Source organism: Poecile atricapillus, chromosome 6 (assembly GCF_030490865.1).
Source record: "Poecile atricapillus isolate bPoeAtr1 chromosome 6, bPoeAtr1.hap1, whole genome shotgun sequence".
NCBI lineage: Eukaryota > Metazoa > Chordata > Aves > Passeriformes > Paridae > Poecile > Poecile atricapillus.
This window is the reverse complement of record NC_081254.1, coordinates 25,872,889-25,896,467: the sequence shown is the minus strand read 5'-3', so window position 1 is coordinate 25,896,467 and position 23,579 is coordinate 25,872,889. Positions and strand designations below refer to the sequence as shown.

At 43.1% G+C, this 23,579-nt stretch overlaps 1 protein-coding gene across 7 annotated transcripts in view; it reads right to left on the bottom strand.

The window, feature by feature from the left end:
- The window catches only part of WBP1L (WW domain binding protein 1 like), a 58,963-nt gene that overhangs the window by 2,831 nt on the left and 32,553 nt on the right, over positions 1-23,579 (bottom strand). For 2 of the 7 annotated variants that reach the window (XR_009277831.1, XM_058841102.1), the window contains exons 2-3: positions 11,726-11,828; positions 904-1,065 (exon numbers count right to left, since the gene is read on the bottom strand). Coding sequence is in view for 6 of the 7 variants with exons in the window: in XM_058841102.1 (XP_058697085.1) it covers positions 904-1,065; positions 11,726-11,828 (265 nt within the window). In the remaining variant the exon portion in view is untranslated. Of the gene's footprint in view, positions 1-903; positions 1,066-4,601; positions 4,829-11,725; positions 11,829-21,434; positions 21,868-22,193; positions 22,530-23,579 lie in introns of those variants that run through there. The other 5 variants (XM_058841104.1, XM_058841107.1, XM_058841106.1 and 2 more) reach the window with 5 other exon arrangements.

Here is a 23,579-nt window from a genome sequence, read left to right as displayed (position 1 = left end):
CTGTTTTAATGCTGGTTTCAATTCTTCTAGTGCAGTCAGAATAAATTGGCAGCACTGGCAAAAGAGTTTGGCTTATTGTACTTACAGCCTTTCAAATCCAAGAAAAATTTTGTTTATTTCTTAAGAGGCAACAAAACAGTCTGTATAGACAGAATGTACTTAAACACTGGAAACGTTTAAGGATAGCACTGCAATTTTCCATGTGTAATTGTATATCCCTGGGGCTGGGGAGGAAAAGGCTGCTGGGGATGATTTCTGAGGTGACTGCCAGAGTTTAACAAGAAAAGCAAGTTCATACATGCAATTCAACAGTTTGTCAGAGGAAACTCAGCTGTGGTACCTCCAGTCAGAAGGAGACTTGCTGTTCTAGCACAGCATAGCAGAACACAAGGAGAGCACAAAGTGATTGTACTTTCCCTGAGTTGTGGGCAACGGCTCCTCCATGCAAAGGGTTGCTCACCAGCAGCATGGCCTGGGAACCAGAGCACAGGGCAGGAGGAGCAGAGTCTCTGCTGAGACTCCACTTTCTCCCAGTCTGTGTGACCAAATTTTGTGAAGCCACTTCCCACACCTCAGTCCCACCAGCAGCAAGTCCAGGCTGGAAAGGAGGAACATCCACAAAGTCCTGAATGAGGTATTTTAAGAACATTTGCAGGAAAACACCCAGGGAATCACCACACTCTCAGGGGTGGGTGTGCTGTAGTTGGTGTGGTTCAACTCCAAACCCAAGCTGGTTCAAACGCATCCAACACCATCTCCTCTCTGCACACCATGGTTAGGCAGCAAAGCTGCCCACAGCCTCTTACAGAGCCCAATTACTGCTCCCTCCTTCCACCTAACACTGGAAACTCGCTGCTGCCCTGCTCCCCAGGGTCTCCAGGCAAAGCAGCGTGAGGTACATACGGAAATAGAAGGGCAGGGCTGAGTAGTTATGGGCCTCCCGGTAAGCAATGAGGTTGATCTCGTGCTGCCTCTGTTGGGCCTGGAGGCGGTGCTTGGTGCGGCGGTGATGGCAAACACAACAGCAGCTGAGGATGATGATGATGGTCCACACCAGCCAAAACCCTGCAGCAGAGGAGAGCAAGTGTTAGCCATTGTGTGAGAGCTTCCTCCACACCCAGGAAACTCAAGAAGCCAACAGAGAAGATAATCTGAAAGCCTGGATCTGAACCTGCACTGCTCTAAAGGCAGAAATATGTGTTTGGCCAGGAGGCTTCAACACTGACCTTCCTGCCTGTGTGGACACTGCGACTCCAACAGTATTGCCAGAAATGGGTAACTCTGAATGCATTTCGGTACAATGTGGATCATGTTCAATAGGTGCAACTCTGGAGAAGAACCAAGTAAGAGACAGGGCTCCCCCCACCATTGCTCCTACCCTTTGGTTACCATTTCTTCTAGCTAAAAATGAGCAGAGTTGTGAATAGCATTGAACTTGACTCCCACAGCCACTTTAGCTTGAAAATAACAATCAAGACACAAAAGACACTCTGCAGATTGACCACAGAAGAAGAGAAAAACCCCAAGCACTATGTTTTGCTTTTGTTTGCACTGCTCTTTAATTTCCAGCCCAAATCCTTCATTGTTATGTTTAACAAAAACATGTTCTTTTTTCATAAATGTCTCAAAATATTTTTAAAACTTATTTTTGTATTCAATGTCTTAAATTATCCAGAATTAAATTAAACTAGCCTCCCTCTCTGAATCCTCAAGAAACCTAACTTCTGCTCTATTTGTGGTCATGGCTGCTTTCTGCGTACTGTTGTACTGTATGTACACTGCTCCTTAAAAGGGAATTTTAGAAGACCACTTCCTGAACTTTACCCACGCCCTCCAACATGTGGAATAACTCTTCCTTTCTACAAATTTCTCACTTGCATGCACTACAAAATGTTTCTGAGACACACTTCACAAAGCTGGAATATTCACTCCAGATTAGACGTTTGTCTCCTGCAACTGCAACCCACAGCTTGATGTATCCCCAGTATCTGTAAGCTCCATCTTTTTTAAGCTCATGTTTTGCATCTAAAGATATTGGGAGAGCTCTTCTTTTAGAAACCCATAGGCTTGGCAGCAACTCCTCACTAGAGACCACAACACTTTTTTTCTTTCTGTAATACCTCTGCCACTCTGCTATTCCCAAGCAGTCAAAATGGAGATTCCTAATGCCACAGCCCATTTTCAGGATGGCCAGTCTATCCTGTGGTATCAAACTGCTCTTCTCTCTCCACTAAAAACCTCTAGTCATGCCTTTACAATACCTTGATGTTTTCAGCATCTCCTGATGTGTTTGCAATGTTTTCTCTGCTAAGAGCTAGGTGGGGAAAGGTGAACAGTTTAGGAATTTGAAGATCGAAAGAAGTATTGCTCTGGCTCAGGACAAAGGGCAATCGATCATATCACCCATCTTGGAGACCTGCACTGGGCTGTTTGTAGGTGAACTGAATGTGTCATATCTCTCTCTGAGCATTTTGAGTGGGGACTTTCACCTACCTGTGTTGTAACCCAAATTCCTCATGTATTTTGGCACAGCAAACTGAAATACCTCTCCTGCCTTGTGCAATCTATTTCCCCAATCAACTAGAACCTGCCTTACCACCAAACTTATCAAAACCTGCTATCAAATGAAGGTGTTACATATTTCCCGCCCCCCCTTTTTTTTTCCTTGGCTGGAAGTGAAGGTTCCTGGGTAGTTTCTCTGGCCAGCCTGCACAGCTGTACCACAATGACCAGAGAGGAGACTGTGATCTTCACTCCAGAGAAGCAAAGGACAAGGTACTCAAGATCCTCTCTGCACTTCCCAAACCAAAATGAGAATGTGGCCACTGACCTCTGAATACCCTCCTGTTTCTAAAAAAAACCTTTTAATATAAACTAAAAGGATTGATCCTGTCTACCCTTCACTCCAAAGCCAAACATTTGCAACCATTCCTGTAGCCTCTATCACTACTAAAATCTTGGTACACAAATGCAATACTTCAGCTGTTTCACAGTTTGAAGACTCTCACCAATAAATACACTTTATTTCTCACTAAGAGAAGGTCACTTGGCTCTTGTTTGCTGAGGAAGCAGGAATACAATCATCAAAACCAGGTCATTGGCACAGCATGTCACCATCCACTGAGGCATGCCTGCAGCTCATCTTCTAAGTACTCCTTATTTTCGAAGAGCAGTCCATGATCATGAGTTCAATAACAATGGAAAATTACACCCAGCTATCCAGGGATTTTAGCTGCAGTTATGAAAACAGATGCTTTTTAACACAATTGATCATGTCCTTTCCCAAGGAGTCTAGATACAATGGTAGCAAACAGCACTTAATTAGTTAAGATGTCCTGGAGAACTGCCACTGTTAAGCAATCTCAGCTGTAGCAGCCAAATATTTCTTCAGGGAATAACTGCTCCCACCCAAGCCTGCATTCAGAAGAGTAAAAAAGCATTTCTTTAGAAAACTTCTCTACCCATTCCAAAAAAAAGTCCCAAAGTGCTTTGCACACAAACTGATGCACGAGCTTAGAGTAGGGGTCAGAGTAAGCTCAAGCATTCCTGGGAAGAGGTATGGCAACTCTGTTAACAACATGCACTAACAACATACAACAGCTTAGGATAATAAATTAATGTTGGATCCTACTGAAACCGCAGGTGGCATTTAAGTAAACACACCATAATTTAGTGGATTGCAATTTGGTCTCAGTGCCAGGAACAATACCTTCATTCTCCTGCAAAAGGGTCTGTGCACACTCACAAAATGCTAGTGGATGAGATCTGTTGATTTTTGTGAGAACTTACAGAAAAAGAACCCACTAATACCACATTATTGCCTGGTTTCATTAACTACTGACACTTCCTAGAGCTTCTAGGAATTACTCAATCCCTGACTCAGCATGAGCCTGGAGGACTTGCCCGGGTGATCGCAGGAGATCAGCAGCATGTGCCCACCAGAGTAATTTGCTGGCCTGGCTTGTGTCATTCTGTTTAATGGCTGTGTCCCCACCTTGTCACTCAACAGCACATCTGCACCACTGGGCTGGAAAGCCCCCAGTGCACTGGAAGCAATAAGATGGGACACCCATGGGAGCTGAGGCCTATGAGGGACTCCCTGGTTGTCACTTGGCAGAGGTGGCAGTGCTGGGAGAAAGACTGGGAGCACCCCTGGTTGCAAGCCCAGCAGGGTGCTGGGAGTTCAGGCCTCCATAAAAGGCTTTACAACGCTCCCTTGCCAAGAGTTTGGGCACAGCTGCAGTTTTGGCTGCAGAACAGAAAATTGAAAAAGCCTAGCAAATATATAGTATGGTCATTTATTTGGAATAAAGCTATGCTCCAAGGCCAAGTGCAATTGTAAATATTATGTCTAAAAGTATGGAGTGAACAGTGAAGATGTTCATGGCTGAGCTGTGCATTTGTACACCTGGTGAGGCTTGGCTTCAAACCAGCAGCAGGGAGGTGAGCCGAGCAGACCACTGGCCCGTGCAGCCAGCAGCTCATTTGGCAGGAGGGGAATTGCAAATTCACCCAAAGACAACACTACACGAGCAGGAAATGCAGGGGCCAAGCACAGCAGCAGCACACACTAACACCTCCTTCAGGGTAAAAACTGGTACCAGCTCTGCCTTGTGCTGAAAACGGGTAAGATGTACAGAGGCAACTGAAGTTTGGCATTAAAAGGCCTCTAAAAGCCAAGTAAAACTGAACTTCTGGTTGTCTTCAATGTCCCCAAAAGCCTTCACTGTTGCCAAACACCTTCCTCTTGCTCTTCAAGATGTACCTTCTTCCCAAGTGTATACGAGTTGCTTCTCAGGAGCACTGTGTTGAGCAACCGCTGCACTCACTAGAAAAGGAAAAATGGTCAGGGGACACATTCTGAACCAAATTTGCCATTAAAGTTCTGATTTGAGACTATTTTCCACAGCCACCTGGCAGTAACCACTGGGGAAAAAGGCTTGTGGCAACCTGAGGACAACACGTCAGATAAAAAAGAGTGACTTTGGATACACAACTTCTGATGGATAGCCTGAGCAGAAGAAAAGTACCAATCTGGAGCAAAACAGGCACCAGGAGACTTGAAGGCAATTTCAGTCTTGATGTTGGTTTATGGAAGAGTGAGAAGTTGCAACTCTCTCCATCCCAAAAACGACTGAGTCCTGAGAAACACTGCTATATTTTTTGTTAAATTCACTGGTGATGCCTACAGGAAGAAAATGATGCAAGCAAAGGTGAAACAGATGCAGCTGAGGAGTTGATTACTGCCAAGAGATTTCCCTGCCAGAGCACCAAAACCTGTCATAAAAGAAGCAGCACCAATCTGTAAAATCAGAGGTGTAAGCCAGACATGAGCACGAAGCTCAGGAAGTCAGAATGGGAGCTACAGAAACACCTGGGAATGGAACTAGAAGCGAGTACAACCATGTGAAAGCAATCTCTCACAACCAGAGGAAAATACTGAAGAAAGAGAAGGCTGCTACATTTATAGCGTTCTTTGGAAAGGGAGCCTCAATACATGGTCATACACCAGAGATGTTTCCTACCCGCTGTGAAAGAACATGCTTAAAGATTCAAAAAAACCCCTTCTAGGATACTAACCATAGTTTTGCTCAAACTTCAAAATAAGTAAGAATAAAACAGCTTAAGAATTAAAAAAACAGAGCACTCCTTCCTCATGAAAAAGGAAGGAGCAATGTTTACTTTGATGCTGTACTGTATTTGCTGCCTGGGATGTTGCCATCAGCAATGCTGTTGAGGGAAGCTCCTTTTATCCTGTGCAAAATGGAAAATGTTTTCTGGAGCGTTCCAAGGGTATGAACAGAGAAATTTGCCCTCAAGTTCATGGTAAACTTGGGCAAATGCCATGGCTCCGTTGGCAGGAAATCCCCTAAAAGCAAGCCAAAACATACTGCAAAGTGCCTTTGTGTCTGCCTGACAAGCATCTGGGTAATAGCTTTGGCTCCATGAGAGCTGGTTCTGAACAGAAGGAGAACTGGGACAATTTCATTGACCAAGAAGTGTCCCAAATGGTGGCCTCACAGTCAGTCATGGCTGGAAAAAAATGGTCTTTCACAGGGCCAACACTGTAATCAGAAAAGGGAAGAGAAATTTACTTGGTACCACAACCTAGCAGCCCTTGGGTTTAATTGTGTCCTTTGGCAGAGAGGTCACATCATCTCCTGCCACTGCAGGCACAAGCCAGTATGAGCCAACACTGCTGCTCAAGAATGCCAGATGAAGGATCCAGGCCATAGGCCCATGAGCATTTTAAGAAGGAATAAAAGAAGCCACTAAATGACGCGATCCTCTCCTGCCTGTCTCAACCATACCTCCTGCTGCTTCCTCCACCTCTTCTTGTGCTGGCACAAAGTTGTGCGCAACTGTGGTTTGAACTGGTTTGAGGGAACCAGAGCAGGTTGAAACTTGTTTGGCAAACACAGCAAGAGAAAGACTGTGACTTTCAGTGACAGTTTTATGTTAGTTTAAGTCATTGGAACTGCAGTCCCAGCCTGACCTCACTGCAGGAAAAAGTTACTGCCTAATTGTAGAGTACAATGGCAAAAGAAAAAAGCTGAAGACATCTCCAACTCCTGACTGCTTGCTCCCAAACTAGTAACAAAAGGAGACACGTTAACTGCAACTGGTTTCTAGTTTTCAGAATAGTGTCCACTATACACAGTGCAATGAGATAAGATGGAAAAACACAAGTTTCAGAAAAATCCTTTGCCTATTGTGCAACGAGAGTCAACGTGAGGCAGTAAATCTACGGACACTGTTTTTATGCCTCTCTCCTAGGGAGGGAGCCTTCCAAGGGCAATTGCTCCAATGCTCCAGATGACACATTTGTAAGCCCAGTCCTTCCCAAGAGATCTGTGTTGGTAAAATACACGTTGAACAATAGTCTAACGGAGACCAGAGTGGAACATCCAGCTGAGACCATGTCCTGAACATCTGGGAACAGATCTAGGTACTTGGTGACAAGCTGTGTTGGAGGTATGTAGGGCATGGGGTGAAACAACGCCAGGAAATTCTCTTGCCTTTCCATCCTGTTTAGCACAGCACAGGTGGAAGCAGTCACACAGGGCAAAAGTCAGTATCTGCATAGCCAGGCTATGTTAGCCAGCTTGTCTTCTGCTTTGGATCTGGGAATTTTACTAAGCCAGACCAAAACAAGGTGATTTGGCTGTCTGCATTAGGCTACAAGAAGTCCAAGGAAATCAGGACATAATTCCCTCAGTGACCCTATTTATTATGAGTTTCTGTGTGGTTGTGACATCTGTTGTTTGCCCTATACTGTTGGTGAGGCTTTGTCATGGTGGGGTTATTGCTGCAGCACAGATGAAGAGGAACAGCCCAAGGGGAAGTCTGAGACACCTAGGAAAGAGAAGTGAGTACAACCATGTAGAAGGCTGGGTGAAAGGCAAGGAATAGCAAAAATCTCTCTCTGAAAAAGGATGTGGGATAAGATAACATGGGGTAAGGACAAAAACATGGGACTGGTGCATTGTTTGACTGAGTGTTTTTGAGAATGCAGCAAACTCTTGGACATGAATTCCTATTATAAAGCTGACCTCCTGGAATATGTATGTGGTACAGCAGTTGCTTTAGAGTTTTAGCAACTAACCGGATCCTTGCCAGAATTTTCTGGCAGTGTGCTTTTTGGGAAAAGAGCTGTCTAGCGATTCCAAGGGGAAGCGTGCAGAGATGAGCAGAATGTTCAAAATCAGCAAAAACATTGACTGTGCTGCTTGCAAACAGAACATTTTTTCCTGTGCAACCCTTCCACTAGGACCTAAACAGTCAAGATCTCCTTTCTTTCAGAAACAGAGGGGCTCAGTATCACTGCTAAAAAGACAGTGAAACAAAACAGGCACAAGCAATATAGGAACACTCACTCATCGCCAATGCTGGGTTGCTGTACAGTACCCAAATGACCAAGACCAGCTAAACACTCGAAGTTCTACATCCTACAACTGTTTGCAAGCAGTGAGCAGCTGCCTGTTTCCATGCTCCATAATTCCTGAAGCACAGTGTACTATTTTTCCAACCACACAATGAAATGTATTTTCTACAGCTTTGCTTGCTGTGTTCAGAACCTCTGGAATCATTTAATGATTCAAAAGGCAAGGAGAGACACGAGGATGGATGTCAGCAGATCTGGATTTAGTGTTCAGTCGACATTATACTCTTAAACCTGGGAAAATCCAGAACCTCTGAGCCTTACTTCTTAGCCTGCAAAACACAGGAACTGCATTCCTCGATTACCTTCTCTCCTGTATTTTGAAAAGTGGTATTTTGGGATGTTTAAGCAATAAGACACCTATCAGGCCTGGAAAAAGGCCAACATTGGAAAACTCTAGCAAATCACAATCACATAATGGAGACCTGAATAAAAACTGTTAGGAAGCAAAATCCAGTGGCTGCTGCTATTCTCCCCCTTGGGGACCATAAGTTCTCTGGGGAGTCCAAGCAAATTGTTCAATTAAAATGCTGACCCAGCTCATCCATCATCCAAACATCTTCCCATATGTGAGGAAATGCAACAGTAAATTTTCACGTTTTATTTTTCATTATTATGTTCTGAGAAAATTAAAAGACATAATGCAGCTTTTCCCCCACCATGTTAGCAGCTACCAAGCTTAAGAACTAATTAGACCTTTACATGGTTATTAGATATATATCTATAAATCTTAATATAGTTTCATTATTTGGCAACACAGCACTGTTTTTGGTTTAGTTTTTTTTTTAATAAGAGATGGGTGGGGAATCTGAACTGGGCTGTTATCTAATTTTAAACACAGGCTGTCCACCTGCTTGGCATATCATATTCTCCATTCCTCCACTCCACCCCTTAACAAAATAATACCTTGATTTTACATCCTATTCCACTACCCTCAACGACTGGTTTAAAATTACCACAATCTTACTTGCTGCCTAGAATTGCTGAGATCAGCCATTTTCAGAGACGAACTTCCCTCAAATTCCTAAACAGGGAAAAAGGTCCTTTTTACAGGAAAAACTCCAAGTGGACACAAAACAGGATCATGTTTCAGAACGAGTGTCCAGCAAAGACAGACCATTTTTTTTTTCCATTTCAAATGCCACCCTCCTCTGCTTCTTCTTCCCACAAAGCCGTGGTGGTAGATAAACCCAGGATTTAATTCAACAGGACTAGCAAGAAGGTCTGTTTTCAGGCACACAAAGGTCTGAAACACACACTGGTGGTCTGAGAAGGTCAAGAGAAGCAAAAACTTCTCAAAAGCTACTTCAGTACATACATATGCTAGTTAAAACCAAAACAGAACAACCATGAAGCCACACTTAAAAGGTGCTGCTATGTTAACTATTCATTAACCAGAAGTTACTATTAACTTTTAAAAAGCTAATCCATTCCCAAGCACGTAAAGCTGTTGGTCTCCACTGCTCATATTAAGACTACTTACATTTACTATCACTACTTTTTACCTTGAAGGCCTTCAGAGTGCCTCAGCATATGTACCTAGCAAAGATACTCCACAACTCCTGAGCAGCAGCTAAGCTCACAAGTTCTTGAATATGGGTTTACATTTAAAGGATGTGCTCCGTCTATGACTCCTTTCCATCCAAAAGGAATTTTTTTCATATCATTCATAATGGCAAAGCAAGCTTTGAAAACATTAACTGATTTTAAACCAGTGTTGGATGTTTCCCTGAATTTGCAAAAAGCCTAGAAATCAGATCTCATGTTTGAATTACTCCCCTGATTTTGGTGTGGTACATGATGCTCTCTGTGAGGCAGAAGGAATATGAACACACAGAAACCTATCTCTCCTGAGGAACCATCCAGCAGTGTGTGTGACCAACATGTTTATTCCATGATCTCAGTGTGACCTGTGAGTCTGCTCTAAAAAGAAGCCTTTAATATTCTGCCTCCTTCTAACAAAATCTGGTTTTGTCTTCCAAGAACTTTTATGATGCAGCCAGGAACTGCCAAGTATAAAAGTCTGTGCCATACTGAGAGCACAAAGACAGCTAAACCATCCCATTAAAATGGCAGGGGGCTATTGCTTGGACCAGACTGTTTGTATGCAATTCCACTAAGCCTCTCAAGATGCCCATGGGAGAAACATGGTAACTGTGCCACCAGCGTGCAGCTGCACTCCACGCTGCTGCTCAGTTTAGATCCTGCTTGCCAAGGAGCCTGTAAGCCTTTGCACAAATGCATCTTCGTCTACATTGCCACCCACACAAATGCAAAACCAGGTTTGACCTTCCCCACTCTCCTCTGTCCATGCATCCCCCTCTACTCTCAACAAATTCCTGCTGTCTGTCCTGCCTCTGCTGCTGACTGCTACAGTCTGATCCAGGCACTGCAAGGCTCCAATATACTCATGTCTGTTTCTCAGCCTGCTACGATCCCTGGACCTGCCCCTCGACCCCCTATCTGATTTGTTTCTTGAACTGTTTGGACATTTTGGAAAACAAGTCTGGTGTAAAAGGTCTGCAATACATTAAAATCCTGCCAATTAGTATCGACACAGCCAGTCTCTGGAGTCTGAGCATAGTGTGTCTTGAAGATGCTTACTATAGAGCAATAAGAGTTCAGTTTATAACCAGATCATCCATACTTCATTGGCTAATTTGAGAAGCAAAAGCATGTTTCTAGACTAAAGGATGAAGTGTCAGCTATTCCTGTCCTTGGATCCAGGTTAAGTGACAGTCTTTGTATGTATAACACATTTACACACAAACTACTTTGGGAAAGTGAAACTGTGGGTACAACAGAAGGATTAAGAAGAAAGCACAGTTGCATAAAAACTAGAAGATACCATTGGGTGTGGTAAGAAAGTATCTATTCTAGGGATACAATGTTCAGAGCACCACATTTCCAAATTCCGGAGCAGAGATGCCCTCCCAGCCTAGGCTTGGGGCAGTACAACAGCACACCACCAATTTCAACCTTTTGTGTTCCTCCTCGAGAAAGAAGACACCATCAGACTGAACAAGTTTTCCTTTAAAATTCAGCATTTATGACTTTCTTATGCTTTCAACTTTCCATTTTCCCATATATCCTAATCAAGTTGTGCTAACCACCTGTTTTGACCTGCCTGCTGCCATCTAAGGGGACTCAGCAGGTACAGTCACTCAACCATTCGCTGGAAACTTTGATATTTTCATATCTCAGTTTGGGAAAGAGGAGATAAGAGGGGTCACAATGGGCAATGTGTGTTCCTCACAGCACAGCATTCAGTCACTGCAAACCCACAGGATTTACCCAAGACTCTCTATGCAAGGACTCCAAACAATCCTAAAGAGAGTAAGCACCCTGGCCCTCCTCCTTGAAAGGACATCTTTAAAAAGATATACCAGATTTAAACTTGTTGTGCTTGCAAAGAACTAAACCAACAAGATAAAAGGCACTGAATTACTACCTTGTTTGAGTGTGTCAAGCTCTAGTGGCGTGTGCATGGCATTTCTCCCTCAATATAGTTTCCTCACTCTTGTATGTCATCTTGAGTACTCAAATCAGTGAGAAGAACAAACAACAGTGGCAAGATGACCCATTACTCCTGAGAAGGCACCCACTGTGAAACCTATTTCCTTGTCATATCACATCAGCTCTGGACTGTGCTGCAGTGAAATGCAGTGGCAACGCACAACAAGGGCTGAATACAAAACCCCAGGGGACACAAGCCAGACCTGTAGTATGGTATGAGAGCCATGCAGATTAGGAAGGGAAGCCATACAAAATGGAAGGACTTACACCAGAGTTCATAGTAGTAGTTGCAACACTGGGATTGTCCACAACAGTGGCCCGTTTCACATATGTAACTTTGATTGTTGACACCCATGCAGGTTTCCTTGTCCTAAAATTAAACAGACACACTTTTAAGATGCTTTGTCAGTATCTTTTGTAAATGTTTTACTCAATGATCTGCAATCATTTGAAAAGTACAAGTTACGGTCTTTGGAAACTCTAAAATACAAAGGTTAAAAAGGTTAAAAGACCCCTAAGGATCACCAAAAAACCACAAAGGACCATTGAGAAGAAAATCCCCATATCTCTAAACCCATGAGTTACACTGTTTTAGCATCTAGTCAACATTGCTGTCTCATCATTCCTGTCCTTTTCCACTAAAAGTTACCACATTTTGGGAACCAGGCATTCTCTTAAAAGAAGAGATGACATTTGTTCCACATTGTACACAGTATCACTGTATTACTGGGGCCGAATGCCAAGCAGAGGAAAAGCATTCATAAAGGGAACATTATAATTTGAGAAAAGACTGCTTGGATTCATTTAGATCTAAATGATAATTACAATATGTTCCTGCAAGATTCCTATCTAAAATGATTCCTTCATAATTAGCCATGTGCTTTATGTAAGATCAGCATTCCTGTAAAACTTCCTGGAACAGCAAAGCAGTCCAGAAGCAGAGGCGAATCAGCTGTAGCGTATCACCCAGCGGCTCCTCAAGACACCCAACATGGAAAAGGTCTACGGTGTGACGTTTCAGCTCCCCACATGGTGCACCACTTCCCAGAAATCCATGTGTTCCTGATAGTCTGAAAACATGGCTGGGAAAAAGTAAAAAACACAGGAAAACAGAAGCATTTTGAAGGCAGTGGTTTGTACATCCTCTAATAGGTTTTGGAACAACCTGGGAGTTCAAAGAACACTATGAAGTTTAAGAAACAAACAAATCTTAATTAAAACCACTGTAACAAAGTTTTTATTTTCACTTTATTTTACTTGAAATCTATTATAAAAAGGAAATGACAATGTGGGTAGGCTTATACTGAAAGGTGTGTTGAAAAAAAAATTTTGGAAGCACCAGCTTGCAAAGAAGAAAACGCCACCCCACTGAAAGCCCAACAAAACGCCACCAACAGGGATGCACAATTGTGGATCCCAGCAGCTTCAATGCAGAGGAGTCCTGCACGAAGTTTTCAGTGTATTTGGGAGCCTGGAGGAGCACCAGCACTTCCCCACCACACAGCACCCTGGTTGGAGTCACATCTCCCCAGCACAGCGCTCCCACCTGAGCACCCAAATTACAGCAGCAGCAGAACAACCTCCTGCCATCTGGGGCTCAGCGGGAAAGAGGCTCAGCAGGAAAGATCCCATGCTGCTTCTTTTCTCCTAAGAAGTCACACCAACTTTTGAAAAGGTTTTGATCATGTGAGGGCACAATTCAGCATACAATGTAATTGCTTCCCTTCCTTCCATGGATATCATGATTTCCACAAAAGGCTCTAAAAGGCACCTTTAAAATTCACCTACAGAGGCAACAAACTGGAGGGGAATCTGCCTCTATTTTTCAGGAATAGACAAACATTTTGCTGGACAGACCAGTCCAACTACTATAGGCAGCTAAACCAAACATTTGGTTCTTGTCTCAAGATGTTGGCATGTCAACAGTAGAAACACCATTTTCCTATACGGTAAGGAGGTGTTTCCATCTCTAACTAGTGGCAACTATTAGGAGACATTGCTGAGCTAGCACAGCATTTTCTGCTTCAAGCATTCTATTCACTCCAAAAATTGTAATTTTAGCCAGCAAAAGAACTAGAAATAGGGCACATCTATTCTCTTATCTGTTCTTATTAGTTTATTTACATTTTTCCTCATTTTTGTTAGCCTTGCAGAGCTAATGTAACTGATGAACAACATAGATTTTGGCTTTCATATGAAGGCAATTGAGAAATTAAGATGCCATTGCAAAATTGCAATCCTGTTGATAATACTCAAGTCAGAGAATGACTGGCTGAGGTTTGTAGTTGTGACACATGAAGATCAATGTGACCTGTTGAACCAGCAAATTAATCACACAGAGCTGGTGAAAAACAAGAGTCTCACAGCGCCATTTCTGATCTCCTCTGCATCACCATACTTGATCCATTCTTGACCACTTCTGGTTTACTCCCCAAAAATTTCATTCATTCAGTGTTGCCTGCTTCAAAGAATAGCAATAAGCCAAAAATCAGTGTCTTTGGGCAGCAGAAACTCATAACATCTTCAACTATATTTTTCCCACTTGAAAACTTGCAGCAGTCCTGATGATAGTCCTGAGACTTTCATCACACCATCCTTTTATTTGAACTTACTCCCTCTTGCCAACCTCACTATATTGGAAATGACTTTTCCACACATGCTTATGTGCAGGGCTGCTCCTTGTTAACCCAGCTGGCCAACAACAGGTGTGTCCGTACATTCTCAACAGAGGATCCTGAGCAGCTAGGATGGTGTTCTGCAGGTTGTTCCTGAAGATCATGTCTCATACAACATCCTGATTCCCATCTAAGCAGAGTTTAAATCCTACTGTCCAGAGCTTCTTTACACACTGACCAAGACAAATGCTCTTCCCTGCTAATGCACATGTGCTTGTACCTTCAAATAGTCCTGCAGCTGGCTTTCAGCTCCCACAGTTCAGAACAGCCAGGGGTTCTGAAGTCCTTGCACTGCCGACCACCAGCCATGCGCCTCAAAGTCCAAGCAGCTCATTTTGGAGCCTTTCTGCAGCCCTCTGCCAGCCCAGCCACCAATAGGCTTTTGGGAGCACAGAGCTGTCAGACTCGGGGGCCACATGTCAGACCCAGAACTGTCACCTATGTTTCCAAACAGTTTCATAGAATCAAGGAATAATTTGGTTTGGAAAGGATCCCAGCAGGTCACATGGTCCTACTACTGCTCAGGGCACGGCTACCTCTAACACTGGATTACACAGCCTGGCACAGGGAAACAGACAAAAGGTAAAGGCAACAGATCTTCACAAATAGCAGTCTACTAGGGAAAGATTCTGGCACAAGGAGAGCATTGTTCTGGGTTATGTTATAGGTGACTCCTTTGGAACAAGGGTTTCAGTCTCCTTTACTCTTTTAAGTCAAGACTCATTTCTGTGAAAAGCTGAGCCACTGTAAAGTTTGCTCCTTTTTGGCAAGTCAAGGAAAAGGTTATGTAGAGCCAACCCTGGCTATGACAGAGACCGTGACATTCTTTGCTAGGAAATTTCTACCTATTTCCAAGTTCTTTGATCTGACTTCACTTTCTATTTAAATCTCAGGCTGCACTTTTCATACCAGCAGCATCTTATCATTTCTACTTCCTTCTCCCATGCATTCTTTGTGTCATAGGCTGCCAAACTAACTACTTAAGATACATCAGCAATACAGTTATCTAGAGCTTAAATATCTCCTGGAAACAATATCCCAAGTGCTTGTGCTATGAAAGCATACTACTTCCTTTTTCACACTAAGAGCCATAGTCAAGGCACAGAGCTGAAAGACTAATTTTATAGATGAGGAAAAAATATATGGTGGAAAAAATTCTCACAGAAGGAAAACTGAAGCACTCATATTTCATTGACCTGCCTTTGTTTCTAATTTCCATTGCAAGCAGCACTTGTAATGGTAATTTTTAGTCATTCTTACCAGCATGGAGTTTTTTATTGAACTACTACAGAGGGGGTTTGGAGTATTTTTAAGGTAGCCTTAGGAAAACAAGGAAGGGGGAGGGTTTCTTCCCAAAAGCACTTTCTTCCCCAATAGCCAGTGGCTATTACATTCCAGAGTGGACTTCCCTGCTGAAGGAGAGCCTCATTTTCTTGTTGTCCAGGCAAGCAAGCACATCCCGCTCCACCAGCCTTTGTTCAGCTATGTGCAGATGCCTCCAGGCAGGATTACTAAGCAGGATCTACATGGGTCTGCTCTCAAAGAGCATTCAACTCCATTAGAGCAGAACAGTCTTGTTTCACAACTAAGAAGCCAGAACATGCCATCCATTATCTCCCACCTACAAAGCCTAGGAGATTCCCATCTAGTTTCAGGGGATTTGCTTTGTCCTGTAAATGAGCACGTACCCTAGGCTGCCTGTGCATCACTGCCTCCCTGGTACCATCTTAAGAGCTGGTCTGAGAAACTGGAATTATTCAGTGCCTGACAGGAGCTTTTGGGAGAACACTCTGCAGACATAGAGCCTGTATTCCCTCCCAGTCCAGTCCAACAGAAACCATTTGTGATATGTGACACAGGCTCTTTGTCATGAAACTGGCTGAGCTGGGAAGGCCTCACCTGGTGCATTTTGAGAGTCTCTTTGTATTAAGATGTGGCATTTTGGGTTAGTTTTCACATGTCATAAACTTTAAAAAGTAACAGTGAATAAGATTATTTCTTTTTTTACTTATTTTCTTGTTAATATTTGGCATTTTTGATAAACCCACAACCATACTGGCAACTCCACTACTCTGCCAGTTGTCCACTTTTGCTGTCAAGTGCTTTTACAAATAATGTTTAAAATATCCAGCAGTGGTATACATAAGAGAACTCAAGACAGTGCCGTATGTTGTCACATCCAAAGCCACAGCAAACAGTAACGTCAGTGCCAAGGGAAAAAGCCAATTATTCTGTTCACATTTCAGTTTAGTATTAGACCTTTATTGGAGGTCTATGTGACAAATTAAAGGTCAAAATCTGGGGCACAATCAAGACAAGATGCATTCATGAGGTTCTGTAGGATGACTGAGCTGCTCCTCACTGCAAGAAAGGATGGAACAGACCTCCTTACCTTACTTTTGTAAAGGTTTTCAGCAGTAAATGGTTGAGTTTAATAGCTGTAAATCTGTTGGGATTTATTGCATCTGAAGCCAATGTTGGAAATGAAGGGAAATAACTGATTGACAGTGCAGTTCCATCACAATAAAAGGATCAAGGCACTTCTCTCTTTTCTACTCTGATAAGTCAGTTAACCTGGGCACATACTGTTGCTAAGTCAGAAGGGGGAAAGATGAAGATGAGCAAATTCCAGGCTAGCATGGCTCTTTTCCAAGCTGAAAATTAATATGTGCAACTGCAGCAACAAACACCACAGCCCACGCTCAGAAGTGCATAGTTGGCAGCCAACCACCTACAAAAGTTGACTCCTCAGTTGGCATTAATCAGGTAACCAAAACCAGCAGTGGCCAGTATCACGAAATCTAATAACCATTTTAGCTTTTTGCTCTGTCTCCTCTTTCCACAGAAATCCAGACTCCATTACCGTAAATATGAGCACCTCTGTATGGCCTCTATGTGTCATTCAAACTGCCAGAGTATCCATTCATCCTAACCTTGGTAATACCCTGGGAAACACTTGGAAATGTGACTTGCATTTACTTACAGCAGTTTATAGGCTATTCCTGTCTCCTAGGATAGCCAGGGCTTTTTACCTACTCTAATTCGCTAACTTTTCCAAACATCACTACAGCATTTGTCAAGGCACTATGCAGCAAATTATTATTTTAACAGGAAGAGATGGAGAAGAACAACAGGATGATAGGGGTGAGTAAAGGCCTGAAAAAGAGGCATACAGATGGAGCGACACAGAGAAAAGCCCAGCAACGAGATGAAGGGAGACTGCAAAAATGGCATCTGCTGAAGGGCAAGATACAACTGGCTTTAACAGGACTTGGGTTCGACCTGTGACCACTCCAGACCTTCTGGTTTCACAGCTCTCCTAAGGACTTTGGTAATAAGCATCAATTTAATAATAAATCAAAATCCTGACCTAGTTATTTCACTAATCTCATTAATTGCAGGCAGCAGTCCCTTGCTCTCAGTATCCAGCCACACCCATAACAAGCAGGATGGATTTAAGCAAGTGACACTATTCTCAGAAAAATTCATTGAAGTATGTATTTTGAGTAACATCAGTATCTAAACCATATATATTCTTTAAGCATTCTGAGTAACAGAATGGAAGTGGTTGTCAGCATATTAAGTATGTCAGAAACAACTATTTGATATACACTATTTATTAGCTCCCACTTGGCTGTTACTCAATCTCACATATCAGACTATCACTAGTGTTGGTTAGCAAGGTGCATCAGCAACAGCTCATGAGAATGCAAACACAGAGCTACCAAATGATCTCTGTCAGATAAGGCACTTGAGTGGTAGTAGGTTAAAATTACTACTGGAAAATACTAGGCTGGAATGCCCAATCTTGCCACGGGGTTTACAACAATTGCTGATTTGCCAGCAGCCCCCCAGTTCCTAATCAAAGTTAATCTTAAATAAAAACTCACTATATCCTTTCAGAGAAGGACAGCAGGTGGAATCACAGTAAGGACAGGCAGAACTGCTGGGGAACCCTGGATCACCAGGGCAGCTCAGGACCCACAGACACCAGGGTGGCTGAGCCTGTACCAAAGCTTGCAGACATCTCCCGTCTTCACAAACATTACACCTGTTAGTCCTTCGGAACATAAAAGCAAAAATCCACCATCTGAGCAAGTGTCACATCTTTGGTGGGTTCAATTTAACAAAAGCACGTAAGATTGCAGAAGATGAAAGTGGCTTTGACTGCTGGGAGTTACTGGAACCTCATGTGCCAAGTCCTGCCAGCACAACGGGGGATAGATTCCTGTAAGCCTGCCTTATGACAGACAGCTGAGGCCAGGAAATAAATCAAGTCTGGATGCTTCTTCATAAGTCACCCACCACAAATTTTGTTTTGCTGAATGTGGAAAAAAAAGCATAGTAAGTGCAAATACCCAAACACTTAAAAGTATAATAAGTGGAGGAGGAATGATGCCTCTGAGCTGTCTCCGGCACAATAAAGATCTCCAAAATGGGAATTCTAACACACAACATTTATTGCTTTGCTAATGCCAGCATCAGGAGAATTATATTTAGATCACCATGATTAATCAGCCACAGCAGACCCATCCTCACCCCCAGCAGATGCAGAACCTCCAAGGTTTTATTAACCTTTATCTGAGGAACAAATTGGTTTGTTGCATCAATTTATCCTGGAAAAATACTCCACGTATCTTTAAAGAGACACTATCCTTTCAGAGATCACAGACACCTTGACATATTTCAATAAGAGCTGGTTTAATTTTTCTTTATTTCAAGTTTCAATTTCAGATTCTGACAAGTGCACATTAGTGTTTTAAGTTCCATATGTTTACTTCCTCACCTCTTGCTAGAAGCTTCCCAGCTGCAGTCCTCAGCCCTCTCACATTAAAGATACACACTTCTAGACTTCTAGGAAATTACAGCTTTGAGGAGGACGTTTTGCATTTTGTTGGTTTAAACCACCAAACAGAAGACCATGCTGAAAACCTCAAGCAGTTAAAATTAAAACTGAAAATGGTTGGAATCCAACTTTTTTTTTAAATTTATTTATGCAGTGAACTAGGTGAATGTGTTTGAGCTTCCACCTCCAACCTTAGGAGGAAATACTCACTTAAAACTAAAAGCAGAGATCCTCTACAGTCATGTTTCCTGGGATGGGAGCTTTATACACCCACATCACACTGATGTCAGATAGTGCTGACCTAGCTTTTTAGGCATTTAAATATCATCCCCACTGCAATAAAAGAACAACCAAAATCAACCAGACACCTTACTTTTACCAGGTGTTTGGCAGTCCATCCACAATGCTACAATGCTGCTGGCTCCCAAAGAAGAAATGAAAACAGATCCAGGGAAAGCAGCTGTTCAGTGCAGTCCAGGGGTGCAGAGCAAGGGGTGCTGGTCCTAGGGAGCCAAAGATCTCACTCTGATCCTTCCATCTTCATCACACAGCTCATGGGAGGGCACCCCACTCAGCACTTCTTCCCTGAGAGCTTGCAGCCCAGGATCAGCATCCCTTGTGTTGAGTGAGAACAACAAAGGGCATCCCAGACAGCCAAGTGTTTACAGTCAGTACAGAAAGTACCAAGCAAAAATTAAGAAACAATGGAGGTGATGAGATGTTTCTGAATTCCTCCCACACTTTCAATTAAACAGCACTGTTCAGCAACAAGCCTTGGAAAAAGAATTTTCTGAATAGTATTTGCATGCAGGATACAATCACAAATACTTAATAATTTTTTAAGGCTAAAAATTATTAAAACTAAGGAAAGTTCAAGCACCTCTTTCCCACTTTATCCTTTATCAGTGGATAAAAATAGTCAACAACTTTGCTTTTGTGTTCTTGAGGCAACACCTTTTTTTCCTGTTTCCTGTGTATGTCTCTGCTGATTCTGAAAAGTTACCAGCTGAGAAAAAAGAACCATCCATCCACTGAGACAAACAGATGTTCACTGTTCCAGCAAATGAAACCAAATTACAACTAATTTCTACTTTTACACCATATGCAGCACACCAACTGCACTGAACACATCTCTAAAACAAAATGAATTATTTAAAAACAGGAACTTTAGAGAAAAACACACCCGTGAGTCTCAAGCAATCTCAGCACTTGAGGCAGCTACATCTCACTACAGTTTGAGAGTTTCCTAAAGCAATTCAGCCTTTGTGCCTGTATTTCCCCCTCTGGTTCAGTTCTGAGTTTTTAAGGCAAGTCGCTCTGCCCTGAGTGCTAACAAGTGAACTATTATTTATAGCTATTGCACCAATCACAGAAGGTCATTGTGCTAGAGGTAGTTTCTTATGTAAAACTGTTTTCGGATGGGGCGGGTGGGGGGGTGGGGAGAGAGCTGCGTTTCACCAAAACTGAACTGATAAGGAAAAAGAGACAGCACTGTTTACTCAGCAGCGCGTTAGTCTTCTAGCGCTGCTAAACAACTGAAACTAGGTAGCTTAAAGCATGTTATGGTCCCATCTCGACTTCTTAATCCTAAATTAGAAACTGCAAGCAGCACTCCGATATCATTCAATATGTATTTATTGTGGATTACAGATCACAGCAGTGCTGGGAAGAGTTTACAGTTAGATTCCCCCACAGACGTGCCTCCCAAACCAAAAAAAGGGTTTGCTCTCCCCAGGCTAGGAACACATAGTTGGCACCTCCTCCAGCAGAGAGCAGCTGGGCAGTTGCTACCATTTCTCATTCCACTCGATATTACCAGCTATTAAATTATCCCAAGTTTCTTGTTCAAGCTCAAACTCTCTCAAAACAATTAAAAAATCACCAAGCTGTGGGTCACAGCATGTTGCCATTTTCCATTTGGTGAATTTTCTTAGAGATGAAACACACACATGTATATATAAATACTCTTCCTGGGTATTTTCTGGGTTTTTTTCTGGTTTTGTGGGTTTTTTTGTTGTTTTTTTTTTTAAATCCATAGTTTTACGTACAAAATAATGCCTGTACAAGAAAACAGTTCAAAGTTTGGCATGTCTTTAAGAAATGCAAACGCAATTCCATTTTAAGGACTGTGGAAAGCACCCTAAAACCCAAGCAAACAAAAACTGCACAGGAGCACAACACAAAGAGCCTCTCTGCTGCAAAGCCTCCAACAACAACAAGGAAGTTTCTACCCCTGCCTCACAGTTTTGCTCCTTCCTTGCTAATAAAAAGCGTCTCTCGCACAACTTGTGCTCTCCGATCACACGCCACGGCTGGGGAAGTGCTGATTGTACAGTTCCGTTTTGGGAAAGTCAGAAATCATATCCTTAGAGGTGGGGGAAATAAAAATAAAAGTAATTAGTCACATCCTCCACCTGAGCACGCAGCTCCCACCGCACTTAAGCCGGCTGGTTACCTGTCTGAGACCCAGGAGGAAAGGCATTCTGCAGGCTCATCCTCCACGCCAGCACATGGGAAGGCAGGAATTTAAAGCCCCACAGCAACCATTTCTTCATCTGCTGTGGGCAGCCCGTTCCTCCGATCCTATTTAAACCAGGGCTTTCTCAGCTGGGAATGCTAAGTAAACAGGGTCCTGGGACACTGCAGGCACTCGCTGGCTCCCCCTCCTCCTCCTCCCACTCCCTGTGACATATCTCAGACGCAGCCCAGCCGGGGTGTTTGCAAGAGGGAAATGACATCAGGTCGGGCACTTCTGAAAAGAAAAAAACCCAAAAAACAAAACAAAGCCCCTCCAAACCAAAAAACTAAACCCAAAAACAACCCCCCAGCACAAAAACACACACACACAAAACCCCCAACACAAACAAAAACAACCGGCCACCAAAAAAAAAAAAAAAAAAAAAAAAAAAAAAGGCAGCCCTGAACCTTAAGATTGCTGAGCTGCTGGGTGACACCAGGCAGGTCGCTGCAAACGGGACCTGTCAGGGAGCCCTGCTGGAACAGAAGTGCAAAAGTGCTCTCCTCCCTGCTAAGGGGATGCTGCAAAGGAGGGCAGCCTATTAAAAATGTTGTCATGAGCCAACAGGGTGGTGATGATTAAATCTCACTAAGCAAAAATAGCCGGTTTGTCTGCTTCTGAGGAGAAAGCTAAGTTTGATGCTGCCTGCTGCACAGCACTGGTCATAGAAGCCACCACCATGGTTCCTCCGAGTACCTCCAGACCCTGGGGACGTCAGCAGTCTTCATAGATCCAAAGCACTTCCATGCCATCTTCTGCCTGCCCCCACAATTCCACTTTTTCTGACTCACAGCATTGTTCAACTCTCAGCCCCTCCAGATAACAGCTGTCCCTCTAAAGAAAAAGCAACAACTTCCCTGATTTCAGAAGGATCAGGATTGGACCCCTCCAGCACCAGACAGATGATGGGAAGAGTTTCAAATCCACCTCTCCCCAAGGAAAATCTCACTAGCCCCGTCAAAAGGTTCCTCTTTCTACTTGAGCTCATTTCATGTTTTCATGCCAAGGGGCAATTAAGCCTTATAAACAAATTTATCATCTGGTGCCCAGGATGGCATGTCTTGTTTGTCCTCCCCCAAGCAAGGAGTACAGCAAGTTCCACAGTGGTGTAGAAGATGACACTGCAGAAGGTAATCTAAATTTAACTCCCTTTTCTACCTCCACTTTGAAAGTTCAGCAACCTCTTTTTTTCGGGCTTCTCTTTAATCAGCAGCTGTCCTCGTCTGTCCTGGGGGCGGGACGACACCGGGACACCATTGCCACTCCCATATGCCCCATCAGAGGCTCCATGGATATTTCACAGAGGACAAACTCCCCTGGCTTTTGACCTCTTTGGCTTTGGAGCCCAATACATTAAAGTATATGACAAGGAAAGGAATATACTTTTTTCCATAGTGACATCATTGAATGCCTTTTTTAGTAGTAGTTTTAATAGTAATTTCAGTACTTCAGAAAAGAGAGAGAGAAATCACATCAAATTCTTGCAAATGCTGACTTGAAAGACGAGAAAAAAATAGAGGAAACTTAAAAAAAATTAAAGAAAATATCGGAACAGACATCCCTTGCCACCCAACAGCTAGACAGCTTTCAGCAGTGTTAGAAAAAGATACCCATTTTGCACATTCCAGAACCACTGAGTGACCACCACTGCTGTCTCCTCTCAGACCAGCCCAGTGTGGTTCCCCAAATGAAAACTTCATTCTGTGCATCCTCTCCAAAACTGGGCTGTGAGACTACACATAAGCATTACTTATTTTTACACCAACTTAAAGGTACCATCTAAAAATGCTGTTTAAGGGTAAGCACATCCCTGATTTCCCTAAGAGAAAACAAGCAACAAAGCAATTTCCTGGAGGATACAAAACATCAGCGTTAACTAGCATCAGCCAGGCAATGGGATTTTCCAGCTTTTGTACTCTTGGATCAAACAAACTCTCAATCTTTGCTTTTCCAATTTATGGACAAACACCAGTGATATAAAAGGGCAGCTTTCTGTTTTAGTAATCTGTTCTGTGGCCTCACACTGGCCTTTGAAACATCCGATTTTGGCTGTTGCTATCCAGTGCTCTGGACTAGGCAGAT